This window comes from Dendropsophus ebraccatus, chromosome 1 (assembly GCF_027789765.1).
Source record: "Dendropsophus ebraccatus isolate aDenEbr1 chromosome 1, aDenEbr1.pat, whole genome shotgun sequence".
Classification (NCBI taxonomy): domain Eukaryota; kingdom Metazoa; phylum Chordata; class Amphibia; order Anura; family Hylidae; genus Dendropsophus; species Dendropsophus ebraccatus.
This window is the reverse complement of record NC_091454.1, coordinates 138,010,242-138,031,453: the sequence shown is the minus strand read 5'-3', so window position 1 is coordinate 138,031,453 and position 21,212 is coordinate 138,010,242. Positions and strand designations below refer to the sequence as shown.

Here is a 21,212-nt window from a genome sequence, read left to right as displayed (position 1 = left end):
TTGGTTTAGCTTTGTTATATGATTTTTGTGCTACTTTTTATGTGATTTCCATTTGGTTGTATATGGCTTTTGATTCAATTGGACAGCAGTTATGGTCTTGGTATAGCCTTAGCAAAAGGGTGAAACGTGAGCAGTCTGCTGCATGTGGCTAAAATCGATAGTGAATCACCATTCATGATTGGCCGCTCGTACAACAATTGGCTGCTGCATTTTAACTGCACATGGCCAATAGCTGGCACGTGACTCTGACTCCTATATTTGGGGAACTTGTCCTGATAGCTGGCTGAGAGCAGAATGATAGGTCCTGTGGGGCGTACCCCTGTGTAGTGTTAAGTGGTTCAGGAATGGTCAACTGGATGCTTAACGTGTAATGGATAATGTCTATGCACACCCTTATTGCTGGTGCTGGTTGATCCAAATAACCATAGATGAATGTATAACAACCGCACTCGACTGCAGAGTTATTGCTTATTTTGCCATCTTTTTATTCATGTACAGTTTTTCAAAACATATATGATGCATTCATACTAGTTGGTATACCCAATCAGGGGACGTTTCGGTCGAATGACCTTTTTCAACTAGGTATACTGAAGGCTGTGGAAAAAGATATATGTCCCAAAGGAACCAGAGAGCCTATATCATGTTGTCACAGGTGTACAGATGGCGGCCGGAGCCATCTGTACACCTGTGACAACATGTACCACCAGGCCCAGGCTGAAGCACTGGAGGCGGGCTGACCCACCCTTAGTGGGAGGAAACCCTAGCCCCTCTATGATAGGGTTCCGTTGATTCTAATGGAGTCACGTCATGGAGAGGCTGGGGTTTCTTCCCACTAAGGGTGGGTCGGCCTGCCTCCAGTGCTTCTGCCTGGGCCTGGTGGTACAGTCACTTTAAAGCTTATTGTAAAAGGCTAGCTTGTCAAATCCAGTCCCACATAAGTGCCCCTTCAGTAGATTGCTAATGAAATAAATACTAAAAATGGCAGAAAAGTGTAACACACAGGATCATGCCTATATTTTATAAACTTTCAACAATATTCTATATTGTGTGGTAAATGGTTTCTCTAAGGCCCCTCACACATCCGCAAGTTTTGTCCACATTTGCAAATCCGCGGTGGTGGACAAATTTAGCACACATTGCTTCCAATAGGACCATTCACACATGCGCATGTTTTGGATCTGCTATTGCATGCAAAACAAAAGGGACAGGCTGTAGTGCGGACCGCAATTGCAGCATGATTCTCCTATAGAAATCTATTAGAGCATCCATGATTTGCACAGACATAAAATATAGTCAGTAAATATAAATATATACTGACGTGTGAATGAGGCCTTATAGTTTCCATATGTGGAAGCATCAATGTTGGCAAATGCATGCTTTTCCAGCACTGCCAATAAATAGAAATGCCACATTAGTGAATACACACGCCTTTACTTTTTCTGGGGTATGCTGACACTTCATACTTTTTTTCTTGTGTTTTTGTAAAATGTTTATAATTTTTTCTTTCTCTTCTTACCTTATTAGAGCCATCAAGAATGCCAAGGGACTGCACAGCAAGAAGGAAATTCCCATACACAGGGTGGCTGATATTTCTGGGGTAAGACAGATTGTTGTAGTAATCTAAAGTGCCTATTACATTTATTGTAAGACCAAGAATCACATTCTAAAACACTGTTCTCTGTGCATGTTAGTCAGAAGATGGAAGGTTTCCTGCGTCTGGAGGTATACAGTATGTTGACGGACTTCCCGAATGACTTGTATCCCAGACTGCATTTCCAAAATAACATGTTCTTCCAGCATTACAAGTGAATCTAATGCTGCGTTTACACAGAATGATTATCGTGCGAATTCGAACGATAATCGTACGTATAAATGCTGCGAACGATTAAACGACGAACGAGAAATCGTTCCTTTTGATCTTTCAACATGTTAAAAAATCGTTGTCCGTCGTTCGCAAAAAATTCGCAGATCGTTCTGTGTAAACAGTCGTTCGCTGATTTAACCAATGTGTGAGATAGGCTTAAGCGATCGCAAAACGAATTTCCGTACGATATATCATACCGTCTAAACGCTGACCGTTATGAAAAAAAAAAATAGTTACTCCGACATCGTTAATCGTACGGTCGGGCCAATTATCGTTTTGTGTAAACGCAGCATAAGGCAAGCAGATTAAACCTCTGGAAAACATCACACATAGAAATTTACCAATATAAAGTATGCAGGAGCCCAGAGGGTTTTCCTCAGGATAGGCAATCAATAGCTGATCATTGGGGTGATGACAGATCAGCTGTTTGGCAGAGCCCCAGCTCCAACATATACACAGTGTAGAGAGCTGGAAGCCGTTTTCTCAGTTTACTGTGTACTGAGTATTCTCTTACTATAGCTGAGCTTAACTGCAGTAACCCGGTGAAACCTCTGCACAATATACAAAGCCGAGGTGTCCAGCTCCACATACTGTAACCATGCGGCCACTATAGCTTATTTAAACAGCTGGGTGCTTGGGTATTGTCACTCCCACCAATCAGCTGTTGATGGCCTATTAATATGCTGCGTTTACACGGTGCGATAATTCGCCCAATGGATAATTTAACAATTTTGAAGCAACTATTTGGTGTTTATCGATCAGCGTTTAGACGAATAAATTGTTAGAAAATTCGTAAAAAAAAATTGTAATTGCAATCGTTTTTAAGATCGCTTAAAGCGACTCTGTACCCACAATCTGCCTGGAGCATTCCTAATGATGAGGAGGGTGGGGAAGAGGGACAGAGGGGTTGTGCCAGCCCAATGCATGCACAATCCCGGCCACTTCGCACGGGGCTGCCAGTTTAAAAGTAAATTTTTAGCACAATAACTGCATCACCTGCCAGACGGACCGCAGGACAGATCTTGGATTAAAAGCAGCTATCTGAAGGTACAAGTGGTTTGGGGGATTTAGATTGTGGTTACAGAGTCACTTTAAGCCCATCTTTCACATAGGGTGAATCTTTGAAAGACTGTTTACCCATAGCGAATTTTTAGCGAACGACGCTTTAAGAACATGTTAAAGATCCAAATGGACGATTTCTGGCTCGTCACTTGATTGTTTACTTTGTTTACACGGAACGATTATCGCTCAAATGCGATCGATATTGCGAACAATCGAATGATAATCATTCCATGTAAATGCAGCATAAGTGTAAGATATCAATCAGTCTTCCTTGGAAAACTGTTATAAAAAACAAAACAAAACAGGACTAAACAAAAAACGTGTTATAACCCCTTTTCAAAATCTTGTCACTGGCACATGATCATAAAATAGCCAGAAATTATGCGATATAAAAAAGTGCAAAAAACCCCCAAAATTTTAATATATGAGAAAGTGCTTATTTAAAGGGTTCTTGCTTTTATATATGGGTGCTGGAGTCCTACATAGGATAGCAGCAACACTGTAAGCCATACTTCACCAATCTATTGATGGCCTGTCGTAAGAATACAATATCCTTGCTACAGTAATAGGCTGCATTTTTCTTATGCAAATCCTGTGTGAACATACTGTAAAGTATTAGCGTGTGTAGAAGGGAGGGGGGCCTTAAATGCTATATTGGCTGTTTCTTGATATTACTTTTTACCCTGCACACATTATATTGTTAGTTTCCAATAGAGGTGTTTTCTTCAGTCCTTTCAAGATCAAGTATGTGTTCACAAATTTATGCTTTATTGTATTTGTCTAGAATTTTTTTTTTTTCCCAATTAAGCATACCGTTATGTTATGTTAAGTCAAGTCTATTATATAATATTATTATTATTATATTTTTTTCATAATATTTTCATAATATATATATATATTTTTTTGCATTCCTCTTAATAGATAGGTAATGCCCATTTATTAGTCCATTATGCAATTTACCAACCTCAGGAACGGGCAGTGCATGAACTGATGACATTTTCTCTGGAAAATAGAATTTCTCCTGCAGCACTGCAAATTATTGGTTTTCTGTTTCATCTAAGTGGAATTTAAATGTAGTTGCAGTTTAAGCATTTCCCTAAGGTTTTATTAAAAATACATTTGCTGTTAGCCTGTGCTTTATTTGCAGCTTGTGTTTTCTCTTTTTATTCCTATGCCCAAAAATCACTTTGTGCAATACATCTCATGCTGGCACAGCTTGCCATCATATCCAATTTACTAATCATTTAGTGATTCCTGTGTGATGGCTATTTCCCAGGCTGTTTTTCATTCCCATCAGCCTGCTGTGCGATGGGACTGTGATATGCAGCTGCCCTCACTGTTAATTGCATAGTTAGATTTGGGAATCCAGTAGCAGGCTGACAGCGTAGTAACATGTATTAGAAGTCCTTATGGTTGATCATGCCTAGGTTAAACACTGTGAATTTACAGCCTCATTAAAGGGGGTTGTCCATCCAAAAAAAAAAAAAAAAATCTTTCAAATCTTCTGATGCCAGCGATTTTTAATTTACTTCTATTAAAAAATCTCAAGTCTCAAGACACGAAGTGGTGTATTCTTTCCAGTCTAAAACAATCCTTTGCTGCCTCCTCTGTCTGTGACAGAAACTGTGCAGAGCAGTAGCAAATCTTCATAGAAAACCTCTCCTGCTCTCCAAACTTTCTGCAGGACATACAGCAGCTGATAAGTACTGGTAAACTTGAAGTTGTTTTTTTTTTTAAAGACGTAAATTACAAATCTCTGGTACCAGTTGATTTAAAGGATTTTTTTTCTGAACTACGCCTTTCAGGAAATAGTTAAAGTTTAAAGGCTGTGTGTGCATGGTTTTTGAGCTGAGAATGAAGCTGGCCCTGTGATCAGCTGATTTCTGTGTGATAGACGACAAATTTGTGGCAATCAGCTGTTCGCTGGAGGCAAGTTAATGAAGCCGTTCTGTCCATTCAGATTACGTCAATGCCACTGCTCAGTCTATTATTTTACCAATTCCTTTACTCTTTTGAACACCAAAATTATAATTCCTACTTGTTTTCTGCAAGAAACCATAGGTTAGTTATCTGCATACTCTAATAGCCTGCCTGTGTAAGGCTGGGTTCACACCACGTTTTTGCGATCCATTTTTGCAAAAAATGCATAGAAAAAACTGATGCATGTGTGTATCAGTTTTGATCCGTTTTTCCATTGACTTTCCAGGGACCAAAGGGTGATGCAAAGTTAGGGCACAGATACTCTAGGCCATGGCCGTTTGATACAGGGTGGGGGGAAAAGGGCTTGGGCAGACTGCAGTTCCTGATACACCCATGTTGGTGGCAGCAGAAGGGCCTATGTAGCCCAATACTGCTGCACTCAACGTGAAATGATGTAAAAATAAAAACATTATAAGGGTGCCTTCACACGTACAGTATCGCTGCGTATTTAACGCTGCGTTTTTGCAGCGTTTTTTACATGCGCGTTTTGATTTTCATGTGAAAATCAAAACTGGCATGTAAAAATCGCACTAAAAACGCAGCGATACGGTACGTGTGAAGCTACCCTAAAGAGGTGTTCTGCTCAAACATAACTTTTCATACATTGCTGCCCATGGTTTGAACTTAACAAACAGCCAGCATCTCTGATGTTGTCCTTGACATATTTGGGTCCCCAGCTGAGCAGTCATTGGCTTAGTGGGCTGTCACCCCCAGATGAGTCAGTCTTGAAAGTGAAGGTGGGACGGCTCAGCTGGAAACCCGAACTTTCTGTAGGACAACATCTGAGGAGTGTGGAAATGTAGGCTGTTTTATTTTCTCCTTATGGGCAACAATATATGAAAAGTTATGTTTGAGGGGAATACCCCTTCAATTTTTAAAGTTATATTACAAAACAATATAACTTGATTAAAGCAATATCTTTACAGAAAAAAGTTTCTGTACCTCTTTAACTGGTGAAATAACAGTTGTAAACATATACTATTGGTTTCAGCAGGGCATATTTCCTGTCTCCTTTTCTTTTTAAAAGCCATATCTTTGTGGTACTTATTGCAGTCAGGGGACTGTAGTGTAAGCAGTCATACCAGATATGTTGAAAAAGAATACATAATACTTGGCTAGCCAGATCCCTGACACTGGGTGGTTGGGCATCAGCCAATCACTGCCAGACTTGTTATGCCCCTCCCCACCTGCTTAATAACAGCTTCAGGAATATGGGGGGGGGGGGGATGGGGACTACCTGCAGAGGGGGATGTATACAGTATGAGAAAACAAGTACAGAGGGAGGGGAAGGAGCTATACAGGATTAGAGCCCTACTGCAGAGCGGGGATGTGTATAGTATGAGGGAAGATCTACAGAGGTATTCTTATGGAGACAATGACATTTATCATTTAAAACAACGGCCATTGTTTGATACTCAAAACAACAACCGTAGTCCCAAATAACGTCTGTTTACACGTAGTGGGACTGTAGCCTTAAATTGACTTTGTACCCGCAATCTGTCCCCCCCAAACCACTTGTACCTTCAGATAGCTGTATTTAATCTAAGATTTGTCCTGGGGTCCGTTCGGCAGGTGATGCAATTATTGTCCTAAAAAAACAACTTTTAAGCTTGCAGCCCTGTGCCAAACGGGAGTATCTGTGCCCTAACTTTGCACCACCCCTCCGTAAACACTGCACAGGTGCCTTAGCGATCCAGCCCATGTGCGGTCCTCACACAGCTGAGGAATGGGAGAATACCAGGCTGGAGCATTCCTAATGATGACGAGGGCAGGGAGGAGGGACAGAGAAGTTGTGCCAGCCTAATGACTAGTCACTCTAGGCTACGCCAATTTGGCACAGGGCTGCAAGTTTAATGGACCCCAGGACAGATCTTGAATTAAAAGCAGCTATCTGAAGGTACAAGCGGTTTGGGTGGGAAGATTTTGGGTACAGAGTCATTTTAAGGTTGGCTCTTTAAGGTGTTCTGTTTAATATTTATGCAACTGAACATAGATATATGCTAGTATAGTATGTGATATCAAAATGTATGAGGATGCACACCAATCGTGCTAGAGAGGCAGCTTTGAAATCCACAATAAACCACTGGAGAACAGATTGCTGATATGAGTGCGTATCAGGATATCGGTCAGGAGTCTGTGCGGTGCTACCGAACAGGGGACTTCAGATTAGCACGATACATTCTTCCGCTTTAGGAGCGGTGGTTTTCACCAGCTGGCACCAGTAGTTACTCTATATCGTGTATAGAACTTTGCAACAAGCATTTCGCATCGTTTATTCTGTATGACCAACTCAGCACTCTGCACCACTATTAATCTTGCTTGCGTGCCTGTTAACTCTGCAATATATAAATTTTGCAATATTTAAACCGATCTGCAATATAGAATCTTGCACCACGAATTCTTCAATAAAGCACTCATTAAAGGAGAAGTCCAACCCAAATTTTTATTTAAGTATTGTAAAATGCAATATAAGAAAAGTGTACGTTTAAGGATGTGCTTTGATCCTTTTTGTTGTAATTGAAGTCGATGGGAAAACGGTTGAAAACCGCTAAAACAGATGAAATTTTTTTTTTCAAAAACGTAGTGTGAACCCAGCCTTAATCATATGGACAAAACCATGCTGTAATTTTGGTCCACACAATTGCACGTTTTGCAGATTGCATCTGAAATACCGATCCGTAAAATTATAGAAGTGTATAAGGGTCCATAGGAATAAATGGAAATGCAGATAGAAATATGGGATGTGTGAGAGGAGCCTTATATATAAGTATGTGTGGCTATGCATTTAAAATAATGCACGCTGATTGCAACTAAATCAGTGTCTGTTCATTTCTGCAGCGGCATTGCATTGAATTCAATGCAATACCGCCCGCTGTCTTCCCACTTCGTTATTTTAACCTCAGTCTTTTAGAACGGACGTTAAAATAACAAACATGCCTATTATTTTCGGACGCTGTTCGGCAACATTAAATGTTTACACAATGTACAGCACAGCCGACGGACGTACTTTACATTGTAGTCAATGGATAATTGAATTGTGGGCACAGCAAACGGTGCCTGCAATTTAATTGTAAAAAAAAAAAATAATAATGTTCTTGTTGCAGCCTATACGACTGTATTGGCTGACGGAATGTGCTGAACGCGCCAAACGCCATCCGGCAGTATAACACCGCCTGTTGCTCTGCCACAGACTGTGTTATGCGTAGTGGGAACATACCTATTAGTGATGGGAAATCTAGTTCATTTTGGGGATTGGTTTGTTATGATCTAGTTCATTTAAAGAGTAGTTCAGAAGTTATGCTCATTTAGTTCATTTTATCTCTGGCTTTGGGAGACTGATAAGATGTCAGAAACAGATCTTCTCTAGTACACTCTGAGCCTTCAATGACTGCTGCTTGGAAGAGATTATTTTGGTAAAATTATGATATAATATATATATATATATATATACTTTATTGCATTATTTGTCCAAAATCACTGCAGATATAAATCAGCTGGGATAAATCAGCTGAGATGTCATACCCGCATTCATACCCCTCACACACATTTTTATTTTTGGCATCTTTTAGCTCAGTATAATAATTCCCTGCTCTGGCTATGAATTTTTTTTTTCTAAATCCTCTATAGGGTGCAAAATGTAAGTAGAAAAACATAGCTAAAAGATTGTAATAGGATCAAGGTGGAGTAAAGAGAAGTACAGTACAGGATCCATCATGGCTGCAGCTAATGGATCATCATTTGAACTAGTACTAAGCTACAGGAGAACAAATCAGGAGAATCTAGTTCCCTCAGTGAGCTACAAACTATATTAGCTAGGAGAGACATGCTGTCCTTTTCCAGCATGGAGGACGGAAAAGCAAATGACCATGTGACAGTGATAGAGCTTGAGCTGCTGTGCTGGACACTGTTATCTTCTGGTTGCTGGCCCCCTGGCTGTAGTTTATTTTGAACTAATCTTTGCCAGGAAAGTAAACTTAATTATTTAGGTCACTTTGAAGTTTAGTTCTTAACTCTTTCACCATTAAGCCTAAAATGACTTCTATGAGCTATAGCGCTGTTATTTCTCCATCTACAGGGCCAGGCAAGGCTGCATTCACACGTTCTGTGTTCTGCAGGGAACACTGACGTAGAATGCATGTAACGGATTTGCCCTCCGCCCGGGCAGCATCTGTGGTAAGATGGTGGGAGCGGAGGAACTGTATTCTTATGCACCGCGCTGTAATGACAGAGCCGCACGGCTGAATCATTACAGTGCGGTGCATATGAATACAGTTCCCCCGCTCCCAGCATCTTATAATGGATGCTGCTTGGGAGGGAGGCAAGTCCATTACATGCATTCGACGTCAGAGTTCCGTGCAGAACACGGAATGTGTGAATGCGGCCTAAGTTTTTTTTTGTCTCCTCCCCCCCCCCCCCTCCCCCCCACACACACACAGATGTGCTTTGTAATGGTGCCTTTCAATCTATCATAACGTGTATGACAGAACCCCAAAAATATTATTTATGGGGTTAAATTGGAGGGAAAAATTGCAATTTTGTAACGCTTGAGAGATTCCTGTGTCTACATAATGCACTTTACAGTAAAACTGACATGATATCCTTATTCTATACGTCGGTACGATCGATATGAATGTTCATATAGCTTTTCTAGTGTGTTTTTTTTTGTTGTTTTTTTTTCAGAAACCATTTTTTTAAAATATTATTTACATTTTAAAATTTAAATATTAAATATAGCCCCATTGTGACTCTTATAACGGTTTTATTTTTCACCTAATGAGGCTGTATGGGATGATGTTTTTTGCGCCATTATCTCTGGTTTTTATTAGTACCCTATTTGTGCAGATTGGCCTTTTGATCACTTTTTGTTATATAGATAGATGGTAACAAAAAATCTGCAATTCAGGCATTTCCCCCCTCTTTTCGTTTACGATGTTCAACATATGGGATCACTTTTTTTATATTTTAATAGATCGGACAGTTACGCACTATAGTTACGCACTTACGCAGTATAGAACATGTTTGTATTTAGTGTGTGTGTTTTTTTTTTACGTGTTTTATTTTGTTTTTTAAATTTTTTTAGTCCCCGGGACTATTACATGAAATCACTAGATTTGATACACTAATCATTGCTATGCCATCAGGACCCAGCTCCGGATTATAAGCGGCCCCCATCTGCTATAAGGCGCGCACTTGGCTTCTGATCGCACTTCATAGCTCCATAATGGAATTAGGATGTACCGGTAAGCCCAAGGTCATCCGACAGACAGCCAGGGGTTAAACTGGTCATTCACGAACTACCCATCACTAAAGTGTATACCTTTTTGATTTTGAGTGTTCCAAGGTAAATCAACTTTTTTCCTATAGTGTGTTTAGGGGATAAGTGTCAGCTCAACGTAAATACAGTATCTAGTCTATACAGTGCACTGTGAACTAAAGTGCTGGGGAAAGAAAGTATTTGCTTCACTTTTTAGTTTATTCTGTTCTGTTCCATATTTGTCACACTTGAATGTTTCCAATTAAGCTACTTTTAATGTTGGACAAAGATAACCCAAATGAATGCAGCAGTCTGTTTTTAAAATTATTTCTGAAGAAAAAATGCTTTTCAGTCCTACCTGTCTCTGTGTGCAAAGCGAATTGCCCCTTTAGCTACTAAATTAGTTAGGCTAGGTTCACACTGCACTTTATCGACCAACTGAGCAGTCTGTCAGACTGGAACAAATACACCACTTCCTGCAGGACGTATGGCAACTAAATAATAATAATAAATTTTATTTAAATAGCGCTAACAGATTCCTCAGCCAGGAAGACTGGGGATTTTAATTTGTAAATTACAGTAAATTAAAGTAAATTACAAATCTATATAACTTTCTGAAATACGTTGATTTGAAAGAAAACTTTTTTTAAGGTGCGTTCACACCTACAGGATCTGCAGCAGATCTGCAGCAGATTTGATGCTGTGTTCAGTTATTGAAATGAAATCTGCTGCAGAAAATCAGCTGCAGATCCTGTAGGTGTGAACGCACCATTAACCTCCCCCCTTTTAATTTTTTAATCTGAGAAACTCCAGCAGGTGGGCAATCCTCTTCTGACGCGGGCTGTGGCACAGAACTCCTGGAAGCGCTGTAGACTGCATTGTAGGTGTGTTACAACGCAGTCTATGGAAATTCTGGGAGTTTCATACCACATCTCTTTTCCAGAAAGGACCACCCACCTGTTGGAGTTTTTCCAGAAGATCGTTCTGGGGTCACCAAGTAATTGGTATACTTTATAGGGGGTACTCTGACCCTTTAAATAGTGTATAGTAAAGGATCTACAGCATTTAATTTTTTTTCAGCATTCTGACCTAACAGTTAAACACAAGAATATATATGTATGTATATGTGTATATGTATGTATATATATATAATATATATATATATATATATATATATGTATGTGTATGTGTGTATATGTATATAATAATAATATATATAATTTTAAGACCTCTAGACTTACAAGATCATTTTAGCTTAATATTCATCATATGTTTTTCAATGTCACATCTACTTTTTACCTATATTTCACATGTGGCTCTATTTTTCTCTAAATGTAGGTTATTTGGGTTATCCTCACTTATTTGGTAGGCTCTGATTACATCATTTTCTCTTCTCCTCTTCTGTGTCAGGTACCTTTCATTGTGCGCACTCTCTATTTTCAGCTCAGTTTGGGTCTTTGCACATCTGATTGCTCCTCCAGCTTCCTCCTGTTTTCTAGTTTGACAGCAACTTTTCTGTGATGTATGTAGAGTTCTTTTGGAAACATGAAGGAAGGGTGCCACAGCTCAGCTGGGTACCAAGCTACCAAGTGGGCATCTCACTCATGGCCTGGTGGGGGGGTGCTCCGGCAGGTAGAGAGCTAATCGTACTGCAACTGCTGCCAGACGCCGCTGTCACACACTGAAGGGGGCCACGGTCACTGACAAACTCTGAAGGGGGGGGGGCGTCCCTGAATCCATCTAACACTGTCAGCACACACACAGCTCAGCTACCTTCCCCCGAAGCTCCTATCTCCAGCTCTGCGGCACCTGCACTCTCTTCTCTTACCTGCACTATCTCTGCTTTTCTTCTCCACACTGCTGCTGACGCCACATGTCAGGGACAGGCAGGAGAGAAGAGAGGGCAGGCACCGCAGGGCTGGAGATAGGAGCTTTGGGGGTAGGTAGCTGAGCTGTGTGTGAGGCTGGCTGCTGTGGAAATAGCCACTACTGGGACCAAAGCCTCAGGAGGAGAAAGCTGCTGCTGAGGAGTCTTGTGAGAGTATTTTTTTCCCTGCTGCACAGGGGGGCTGGGGGTGGAAGTTGTGTGGGGAGCTGTAGTCTGGTGGGAGCTGTTGTTGTTTGAGGGGGCTGGGGGTCCTAGTTGTGTGGGGAGCTGGAGATAGTAGTTGTGTGTGGGGCTGTAGTTGAAAGGAGCTTTGTTACCTTAAGAAAAGGGGGGGGGGGGGTGCAAAAAAGGTTTCACACAGGGCGCCATTTACCCTAAGGCCAGCCCTGCTTTCAACCCCTCTCAACTCTAGTGTTGTCTGTAATTGCATTATGGACGAATTTAGGGCCTTATCATTTTAATTGGGCTTTTCACACTTTTCATATATTTCCAGATTCACAATCTGCAAAAATTACTGACAAGCTCTAGTACCGATCTTAAAGGGGTTATCCAGCGCTACAAAAACATGGCCACTTTCCCCCTACTGTTGTCTCCAGTTTGGGTGGGGTTTTGAAACTCAGTTCCATTGAAGTAAATGGAGCTTAATTGCAAACCGCACCTGAACTGGAGACAACAGTAGGGGGAAAAGTGGTCATGTTTTTGTAGTGCTGGATAACCCCTTTAATTGTGGCACAAATTGTGCCATAGAACTCTATTGAAGCATCTGTTATTTCTGCAGATTCACACTTTTTTTCTACAGCCGGCTGTGACTTTGAGAGAAGATGTACAGGTCATTTATATTCAAAATGCATTTTTTGTTAGCTATTGGTCGCATCTTTTTGTGATCGCTATTTTTTGTTGATATAATGAAGCTTGCTATTTTTACCCCCTGAAAAGTTTTATATGTTCTCCTATCGGAAACCTTTTACATTTGTAGAACAGATTATCTGACAGATTTTCGAATCTGTTTCTCTGTTTCTGGCCGAAGCCAGGAACAGACTATACAAAGACTGAAATTTCTCCTTTTTTTTTATAAAATCCATTCCTGGCTTTGGCTTAAAAAATCAGATAAATCAGATAAATTTCTCTGTGTGAAAGCACCCTAATTATTGGTTCTTCTATGATTCCATGATAAGCCTTGGCACAGATACAAACAGAGAGAGGGTATATGCACACCGAGCAATTCTCGCGGATTCTGACGCTACCCCACCCCCCCCCCCCCCCCCCCCCCCCCCCAACTCTCAGCCCGTGCCATAGACTCCATTCTATGCTTGGGCAGATTCTGCCATCCTCCCAAACAATTGACGTGTCAATTCTTTGGGTGAACAACGGAATATGCCCGGGCATAGAATGGAGTCTATGGCACGGGCTGAGAGTTGGGGATGGGGGGGGGGGGGGGGGGGGGGAAGCTGCGACAGAATCTGCACCAAGTAATCTGCAAGAATTACTCAGTGGGTGTATATACCCAAATACAACAGAGTCAGTTATTGTTCTCTGAACTATTACTTTAGATCAGGCATGTCCAAACTTTTTTCGAAGAGTGCCAAATTTGATGAAGTGAACATGTGCGAGGGCCGACCATTTTACATGCTACATGCTACATGCTATATGCTTTATAACACAGGCAGATAATAGCAAGCTGGATACCTGGGGGGCCGTAAAAGTTCAGAACGCGGGCCGCAAATGGCCCTCCGGACAGACTTTGGACATGTCTGCTTTAGATAGAACCAAACACTGCTTACTGCTTGTAAGGCTGGAAATGGAAACCACGTCGTTAAAAAATAAAATAAAAAAAATAATTAAAAATACTGGCAAAAATGCCATACTCTGTTTCTTTTTGGGGGGAGGGGGGTGTGTGCAAAAAATGCTGTTAGCAGAGAGTCAGTTTGTGAAATAGGACACTGTTGTCCATACCAGGCTTCATACTGGGATCAGTCATCTGCCTTTTTTTTTTTTTTTTTTTTTAAGTATGTTCACATTTCCCCCTCTCCCTTGGGTCACGTGAATGAGCATATAAGGAATCCTATTTACCTGCATAGCCACAATATGTGAACATAGCCTTGGCTGTTCTGCAGATCCCTTTGCACGTAACCCCCATCTCTATATATAAACTTATTTTTAGCTTCCAGCAACTCTTCCTGACACTCTATATGTAAGGTCAGTTTTTTGCCTATTTTTTTTCTTCAATTGTTTTCCTCATGTTTGACCATGTTTGTTTTGCTTTTAGAACAAATTACTAGTTTGTCATAGTTGTAGTGCCACGATACAATATATCCAACTTACAATGGTCATCCTAGAACCAAATAGAATTCGATCTTAAAGCATTAGGGTGAATTCACACATAGTGGATCGCAGTGAATTTCAAGTTGTGAGTTCTGCAGCGAAATCCACTGTGATTCCTGGTACTGTCATTTTTGTATGGGTTTACATACTCACAGCGGATTTTTCATTCTAATGCGAGTATATAAAACACCTCCTTAACCCTGCCCGTTTAATACTTTACCCATCACCACTTCGGGCAGCTGTCAAAGTTGACAGCTGCATTCAAATGCCTGTTTATCCCATCCGTGGTGGTCTACCTCGCCCCATCACCCCCGGGTGCCAGATCGTGGAGGAGCGGTCACTGTTCCCTTTTCTGGCTGGGGGTCTGCGCCGTAATGGTGCTGATCCTGGCTCGGTAATCTATTGCTCTCGGCTGCAGCAGCCGAGACCAATAGAACACCGATCTCCTTGATGTATTTTTTAGTTTTTTTTTAAAGCCATCAAATATAATAAAGGTTATGCAAGTTGCATATTATTGTAATCATACTGTCTCGAGGAACATATATAACATGTCAGTTTTACCTTAGGGCAAATGGTGTAAAAGCAAAACCACACATATATAATTTTTTTCGGGTTTCACAGCATATTTTATGCAAAAATTATGTCTGCCAATGCAAAGTACAATTAGTGGCGCAAACAATAAGGGCTCATCTGGATCTTTAGGTAGAAAAATGCACACGCTATGGCCTTATATACACAAGGAGTAAAAAACGAAAGCGCAAAAATGAAAATTGGCCTAGTCTTGTAAGGGTTAAACAGGCAGCGGTGGGTTAAGGGTAAGGGGCTTTATATACTAGCATCAGAATGCGATGTATGTTATGCCAGTACTAAAAACCTGTATGCATTTTCTGTGGATTTGATGCATGTTTTTCTGTAGCAAATCAGGGTGTGTGTTTTACCTTTTTAGAGGGGCTGTACAAAATTTTAAAATCGCAGTGGTTTTAAAAATCAGTGCCATGTATTTGAGTTGTGTGTGGAATTGTAGCTCCGCCTCATTGAAGTACATTGAGCTGTGCTGTAATCTCAGACACAACCTATGGGCAGGTGTTGCCTGGTATTGCAGAAAGACACCCCCATTCGGTATACTTGTCTACCAGCTAGTGAGTTTCTATTGTGTCCCATTGATTGTGTGTTAAGTTCGGTCTACTGAGGCTCTTGCAAAGATGTGTTACATATTCCAAATCTGTGGGTGGTATTGATGATGTGTTGACGTGAATGAATTAGGAGTTATAGTGAGTAGTCTATAAAAGGTCAGTTTCCTACTGTGCATAAACACTGCTGACCTTTCTACTTTGCAGAAGTGGCTACTATTTCCTATTCGTCAGTAGCTGATCAGTGATATTTGGCTTGATAAGTTTCGTTGACAGTTTCCATTTAAAATAAAAGACGAGGGCACAGTTTGTTTAATGTAGTGTCGTGCAAGTTGTCCTATAACTAATTATTATTATTATTATTATTATTATTATTATTATTATTATTTGGGGGGGTAGTAAAGTGATGAAGTTCAGGTCACAGATTCACAGGTGCTTTAGCTTTAGTCAGTGCATCAGGTATAACCACAGCTGCTGTTTGTATGGGATATCCTCAGAACATGACCTATTGGTGGGCCTTAAAGACTGGAGATGAGAAACACTGATTTAGTGGATACATTATGAGCTTCTTGAAGTGTTCATTAACTGGATGCCATTATAGCCAGTGGGTGATGGATGCCACAATGGTATCTGTTCAACAGATAAGTCAGAAGACAATAAAAAGTTCATGATAATAAATAGATGCCTGTGACAGATGTCATACAGTAGCACCTGTAACTATAGGTTAATATTGAATCAATTTTTCAGCAGCATGTGGTTTATGCAAATGGCTGGCTGCTGCACTATTCGAGCTATCATTTTAGCTCTAATTACATACCAGCCAGCCATAGAGTAAATGACCACCATCTGAATAATGGACTCCAGTGGACACATTTGTGTTTATGTTGGGAGCTATGCTAAGAACAGTGCGGTTTAGACTTGCATGTGTTTGAGTATTTTTATACCTTTATTATTATTATTATTATTATTATTATTATTATTATTATTATTATTATTATTATTATTTTATCAGTACAGTGTTAATTCAGCTGTACTGCCTGTGATTTCCTCTGAAACTAACTATAGATTGCATTTTAAAGTTACATTTACATATTCTGCACCGAAATCTTCAGCAGTTTTGTAGTAAAACCATCATGCTTTGTTCTAGTCACTTGCTATGACTTGTGTGCCCTACACCCACAACCCCTCAGTAGATTAGACACCATGATTATAGGCCACCAATGTTCACCCTCCATGCAATCGCCAGGTTATTAGGTTTCGTTTTCCATCAATCAAAACCATGTAACATAGTTAGGTTTCCACTTAGCTAATCTTTTTGAAAATCTGAAGGCGTCTGCTGAAATGGTGCGTATTCCCAACCCCATGCTTGTAAGGCTAGGTCTCCTCCGGCATCCTTGCACTGGTAGTTATTTTCCAGTTATCAGACTCCAGGGAGTAGGGCTTATTCAATAAACAATGTCTTGAGTGTCCTGTTGGTATCTCTGCTGCATAAACAGCATTGAATAAGAGGAATTTGATAAGCTGCATTTATTACTTTTATAGCGGTGTCTAATATGGATTGTCAAGATTGCATTATCCCTTTGCCTTTCAAGAAATCATATTACAATGACAACAAACGCACTGCTGCCTTTTCATAGTCAGTAGTATTCTAAGAGAGGGTTAACGTTGCTCCGTACTGCTCTTACTGCTCTGTTCCCTTCTATTTCCAGATTAGCCCTGCAGCTTGTGCATATTAATTCAGCAGAAGTGCTGATCTGTCTATCACTGTATTCCCAGCACGGTAACTTGGCTGGTGCTCAGTGTGCCAAGCCTTCCCACTGTATGTTGATGGATGTCACTGGAGCTTATACCTTTTATGACCATCCACCGAAAATATCTACACAAGCCTTTTTATGTTAAAAGTAGTTCTTGGTATAGTGCCAAGTATGACTTAGCATCAGATAGAGAATATATATATATTATTCTCTATCTATAGCTATGTGGTTACTGTGGGTCTTTGAACCCCTTTTAAGGATTGTCTTCTAAAAACGTTGCCAGGACACATTTAGTTGTGACCATATGTATAATTTTAAGGATAATTGCTTTGTTTGTCTTGATTTTAAGGTGTTTTTTTTTCTCATTGACTACTGCCCCGCTTTTTTAACACCAGTCTCTAGTGATGAGTACATTATATCCTAAATTTGTGCTGTTGGGTCATATCAATACACTGTTTTCAGTGTTCGGTACAAACAAACACTGTAATGTATTGGACATCTATGTTGAAAAACTATTTGTAATGACTACCACTTAAAAGATCTGTTGTGCTCTCATGTTTTTTTACGAAATTCTGCTCTGCTCCTGTCAAACGGCATCTATTTTACCAGTGTGGAGGGAGTTTAGGAGTTTACGTCTTCTGCCTGCAGCCTCAGGTATACCATGTAATGTTCTCTGTTTTAGCTCAAGTGATAAATGTAGGATCCTACAGATACAAAGTCTAAGCAGCCAATAAAATGTTGTAGGGAGCAATGTTAAAATATTGCTGTAGAAAAGGCAAAGGGAAATCAATGCCTCCTGTTGAGAGGGAGAATCTGGCATGTGTTTATTAGGCAATGTGAGTTTGTATTACTTAACAACACTTTGTATCTCCAGGCTGTGGAGAGATCAGAGCCAGTATCTTCTGTGCTAGAAAGCTGGCAAGAGATCTTTTATTAGAAATTACTGCGGTTCTTGATGCAGACTCCTTTCAGCCGTATTGTACATAATACAGTACACAACTAATATCTAGTTGCAATGCTAGTCAGACATGATTTTTAGCTGTAAAAAAATGCCAGCTAAGGTATTTGTATGATGGTATCTAATGGGCCCAAAGAAACTTAAGGCTTGTCTATCAAGTGGTCTTGAAATTCTTCGATTTAAACAATAACTATGTAGTAGCAGCACCTAATAAATCCAGTTGTGAAAAATGCATACTGGAACAGTTAGGTGTTTTAGATGTTAGAATTCAATTGAATCAATTTCTTTTACAGTCCAAGCTAGTAATTTATGATAGTTGGTTTGTATGGATAGTGCCTGCTGGTTATAGGAACTCCTGCACCTAAGTGGTCATGATATAAGGGTATGTTCACACTAAGTAAATGTAGCGGAGAATCCTGTCTGAGAGGGCTTGCGCGCTTCCACTCCAGCAACTCTACCTGCGCAAAGAATTGACATGTCAATTCTATGCGCGGAGAGTGCCTGGAGCGGAGGCGCGAGAGCCCTTTCAAAGACAGGATATGGCACACTTAGGAAGGTGGAGAGTTCCGCGTGGAATTCCACCACATTTACTTAGTGTGAACATACCCTAATGTGGCTGCTACAGAAAAGCTAATATAGTTACAGTATGTACATAGTTGTCTGGGGTTTTTTCCTTTGTATGAAAATTATTAGACACAAATGTTGTTGATTGGCATCAATATAGGTATTGACTGATAAAAAATAGTTTGAAGTCAGCAGACTTATGTCGCTGGTGTTCATGGCTTAGTATGAGTGTTTATTGGCTTAGTATGAGTGTTTATTTCTGTGGGGTGAGGAAAAAACCTGTTTACAGACACCTTCAGGATCGACTGATTGGGTGTATAAAAATACATTGGGGCGCAGACAAATGTATTTTTCATGTTTCTCTAGTCAGAAACCATATTATGTTTGTGTTATCAGTGTAATGTCAAATAAGCTATAATGCTGCTGAGGCGTCTATAATTGAGACTGCACACAGAGTATCTTTGTAATTTGTGACAAGAAGTTCCAGTTTCCATAGAAATTAATGTCATTTTCCTCTACCTTTTTAAGTGTTCAGAACTTATCAAGGTGTATACTGTACTTAAAGGGGTATTCCAGCATACAAAATGCGGTAAAAATTCCTTATGTAATATATGTAGTGTAAATCTGTATGTTCCTGCAACATGTTTTAACAACCTAAAATGTCATTTTTATAAGCTAGTTACCAATGGTTATGCCCTGTAATCTAATGTCTCAGTTCCAGCACAATGTACTTGAATGCAACACGCACTAGCAATGGGTTTGATGTAGTCCCTGTGTTATACACGCAGGTTATTTAGCATAATACTTGGCAATAAAAGCACCTTTGTAGCTAATAACTAGAGATAAGCAAACCTTGAGGATTCATCTGAACCTGAAGGCTCTGCATTTGATTACCAGTGGCTAAAGAAGTTGGATGTAGCCCTAAGGAGTCCTGGAAAACATGGATACAGCCTATGACTGCATACATGGTTTCCAGGCAAACTTAGGACCGCATCCAACTTTAGCTGCCGTTAATGAAAGGCAGAGCGTCTGGACTTGAGATTTGCTCATCTGTACTTATAACCTCTATAGCAGACGTGTCAAACTCAGGCCCCCCAGCTGTTTTGAAACTACAATTCTCATCATGCTAAAGCTTTGGCTGTCCAGGCATGATAAGACTTGTAGTTTTGCAACAGCTGGAGGGCCTGAGTTTGACATCCCTGCTCTATAGTATCACCTGGATAGTAGATAAAGAGCTGTGTACCTGCAGCACAATCCACTGCAAATCTGTATCTTCAGTTCCAGCAAGATCCAACAGTGGGCTATTGTCCACTATTGATGGACTGATGTGTCTTCCCCCCCCTGAAAAAATATATAAGTATATGGGATTGTTGAAATCCAACCTGAGACTGTTGGGAAGTCTCCATACACCCATAGCATACAACTTTAATAGAAGGTTTATGGGCACCTTTAGAAGAGAAGAGACATTAATATGGAATAAACCAGAGGGTAGAGACTCGGTCTTGGGCAGCTTGAGGAACACAGAGGGAGGAAAATGACCTAGACCAGCAATGCATGATGGGATCTATAGTCTGATACCCATATGAGCTGCTGGTAAAGCCCTGCCTACTCTTGCTGGCTTAAGGAGGAACTCATAAGGGGCAATGGTGTGACAAAAACGACTCTAGGACAGAATGCACTTTTGGGATAGTTTCACAAGTACAGGATTGCAGCGGATTTCACACTGTGAGTTCTTCTGTGACATCTGCTGCAATCCTGTGTCCTTTCATTTTCTATAGGTTTACATACAGTGGATTTTTCATTCTGTTGCGAGTATGTGAAGCCACGTCCCCCCTTAACCCGACATGAAATCTGCTGTGATCCTGTACGTGTGAAACTAGCCTAAACAATCCTACTGCAGTTAGTGAATCTGTCAGCTGCAATTCACATTCCAAACTACTGACACTGATAGGCTAATGGAACACATGGTACCCTTCGTATATATGTCTGCTTCCAGAACGTAGGGATAGGATTGTATTCTCCAGTGTTAAGTGTCAGACTGATCTGCTGCAAGCTTGAATGCCTCTTCCTCCCCCTTCAATACCTTTAGCCTGCTTGATTGACGCTTTGAATATGAATCCCAAGCAGTCTCAGGTATGGGAGGGGGAGTAAGAAGGTGTCAGTGTAGAGAACCTGATTTGTGAGGCCCAACCGCAGCTTGTGTGCAGCCATAATAGGAGTCCACTGTAAGGGCTCTATTACACAGAACGATTATAGTGTGAAAAATCGTTAAAGCGACTCTGTACTCGCAATCTGACCCCCCCAAAACACTTGTACTTTCGGATAGCTGCTTTTATTCCAAGATCTGTCCTGTGGTTCGTTTGGCAGGTGATGCAGTTATTGTGCTAAAAAACAACCTTTAGGCTGGGTTCACACTACGTGTATTTCAGTCAGTAT

General features: G+C 40.5%; 1 protein-coding gene across 2 annotated transcripts in view; it reads left to right on the top strand.

Annotated features, from left to right (window-relative positions):
* Positions 1-21,212, top strand: part of SND1 (staphylococcal nuclease and tudor domain containing 1) — a 502,890-nt gene that overhangs the window by 206,636 nt on the left and 275,042 nt on the right. For both annotated transcript variants that reach the window (XM_069979511.1, XM_069979502.1), the window contains exon 14: positions 1,525-1,597. In XM_069979511.1, coding sequence (XP_069835612.1) covers positions 1,525-1,597 — 73 coding nt within the window. The remainder of the gene's footprint in view (positions 1-1,524; positions 1,598-21,212) is intronic.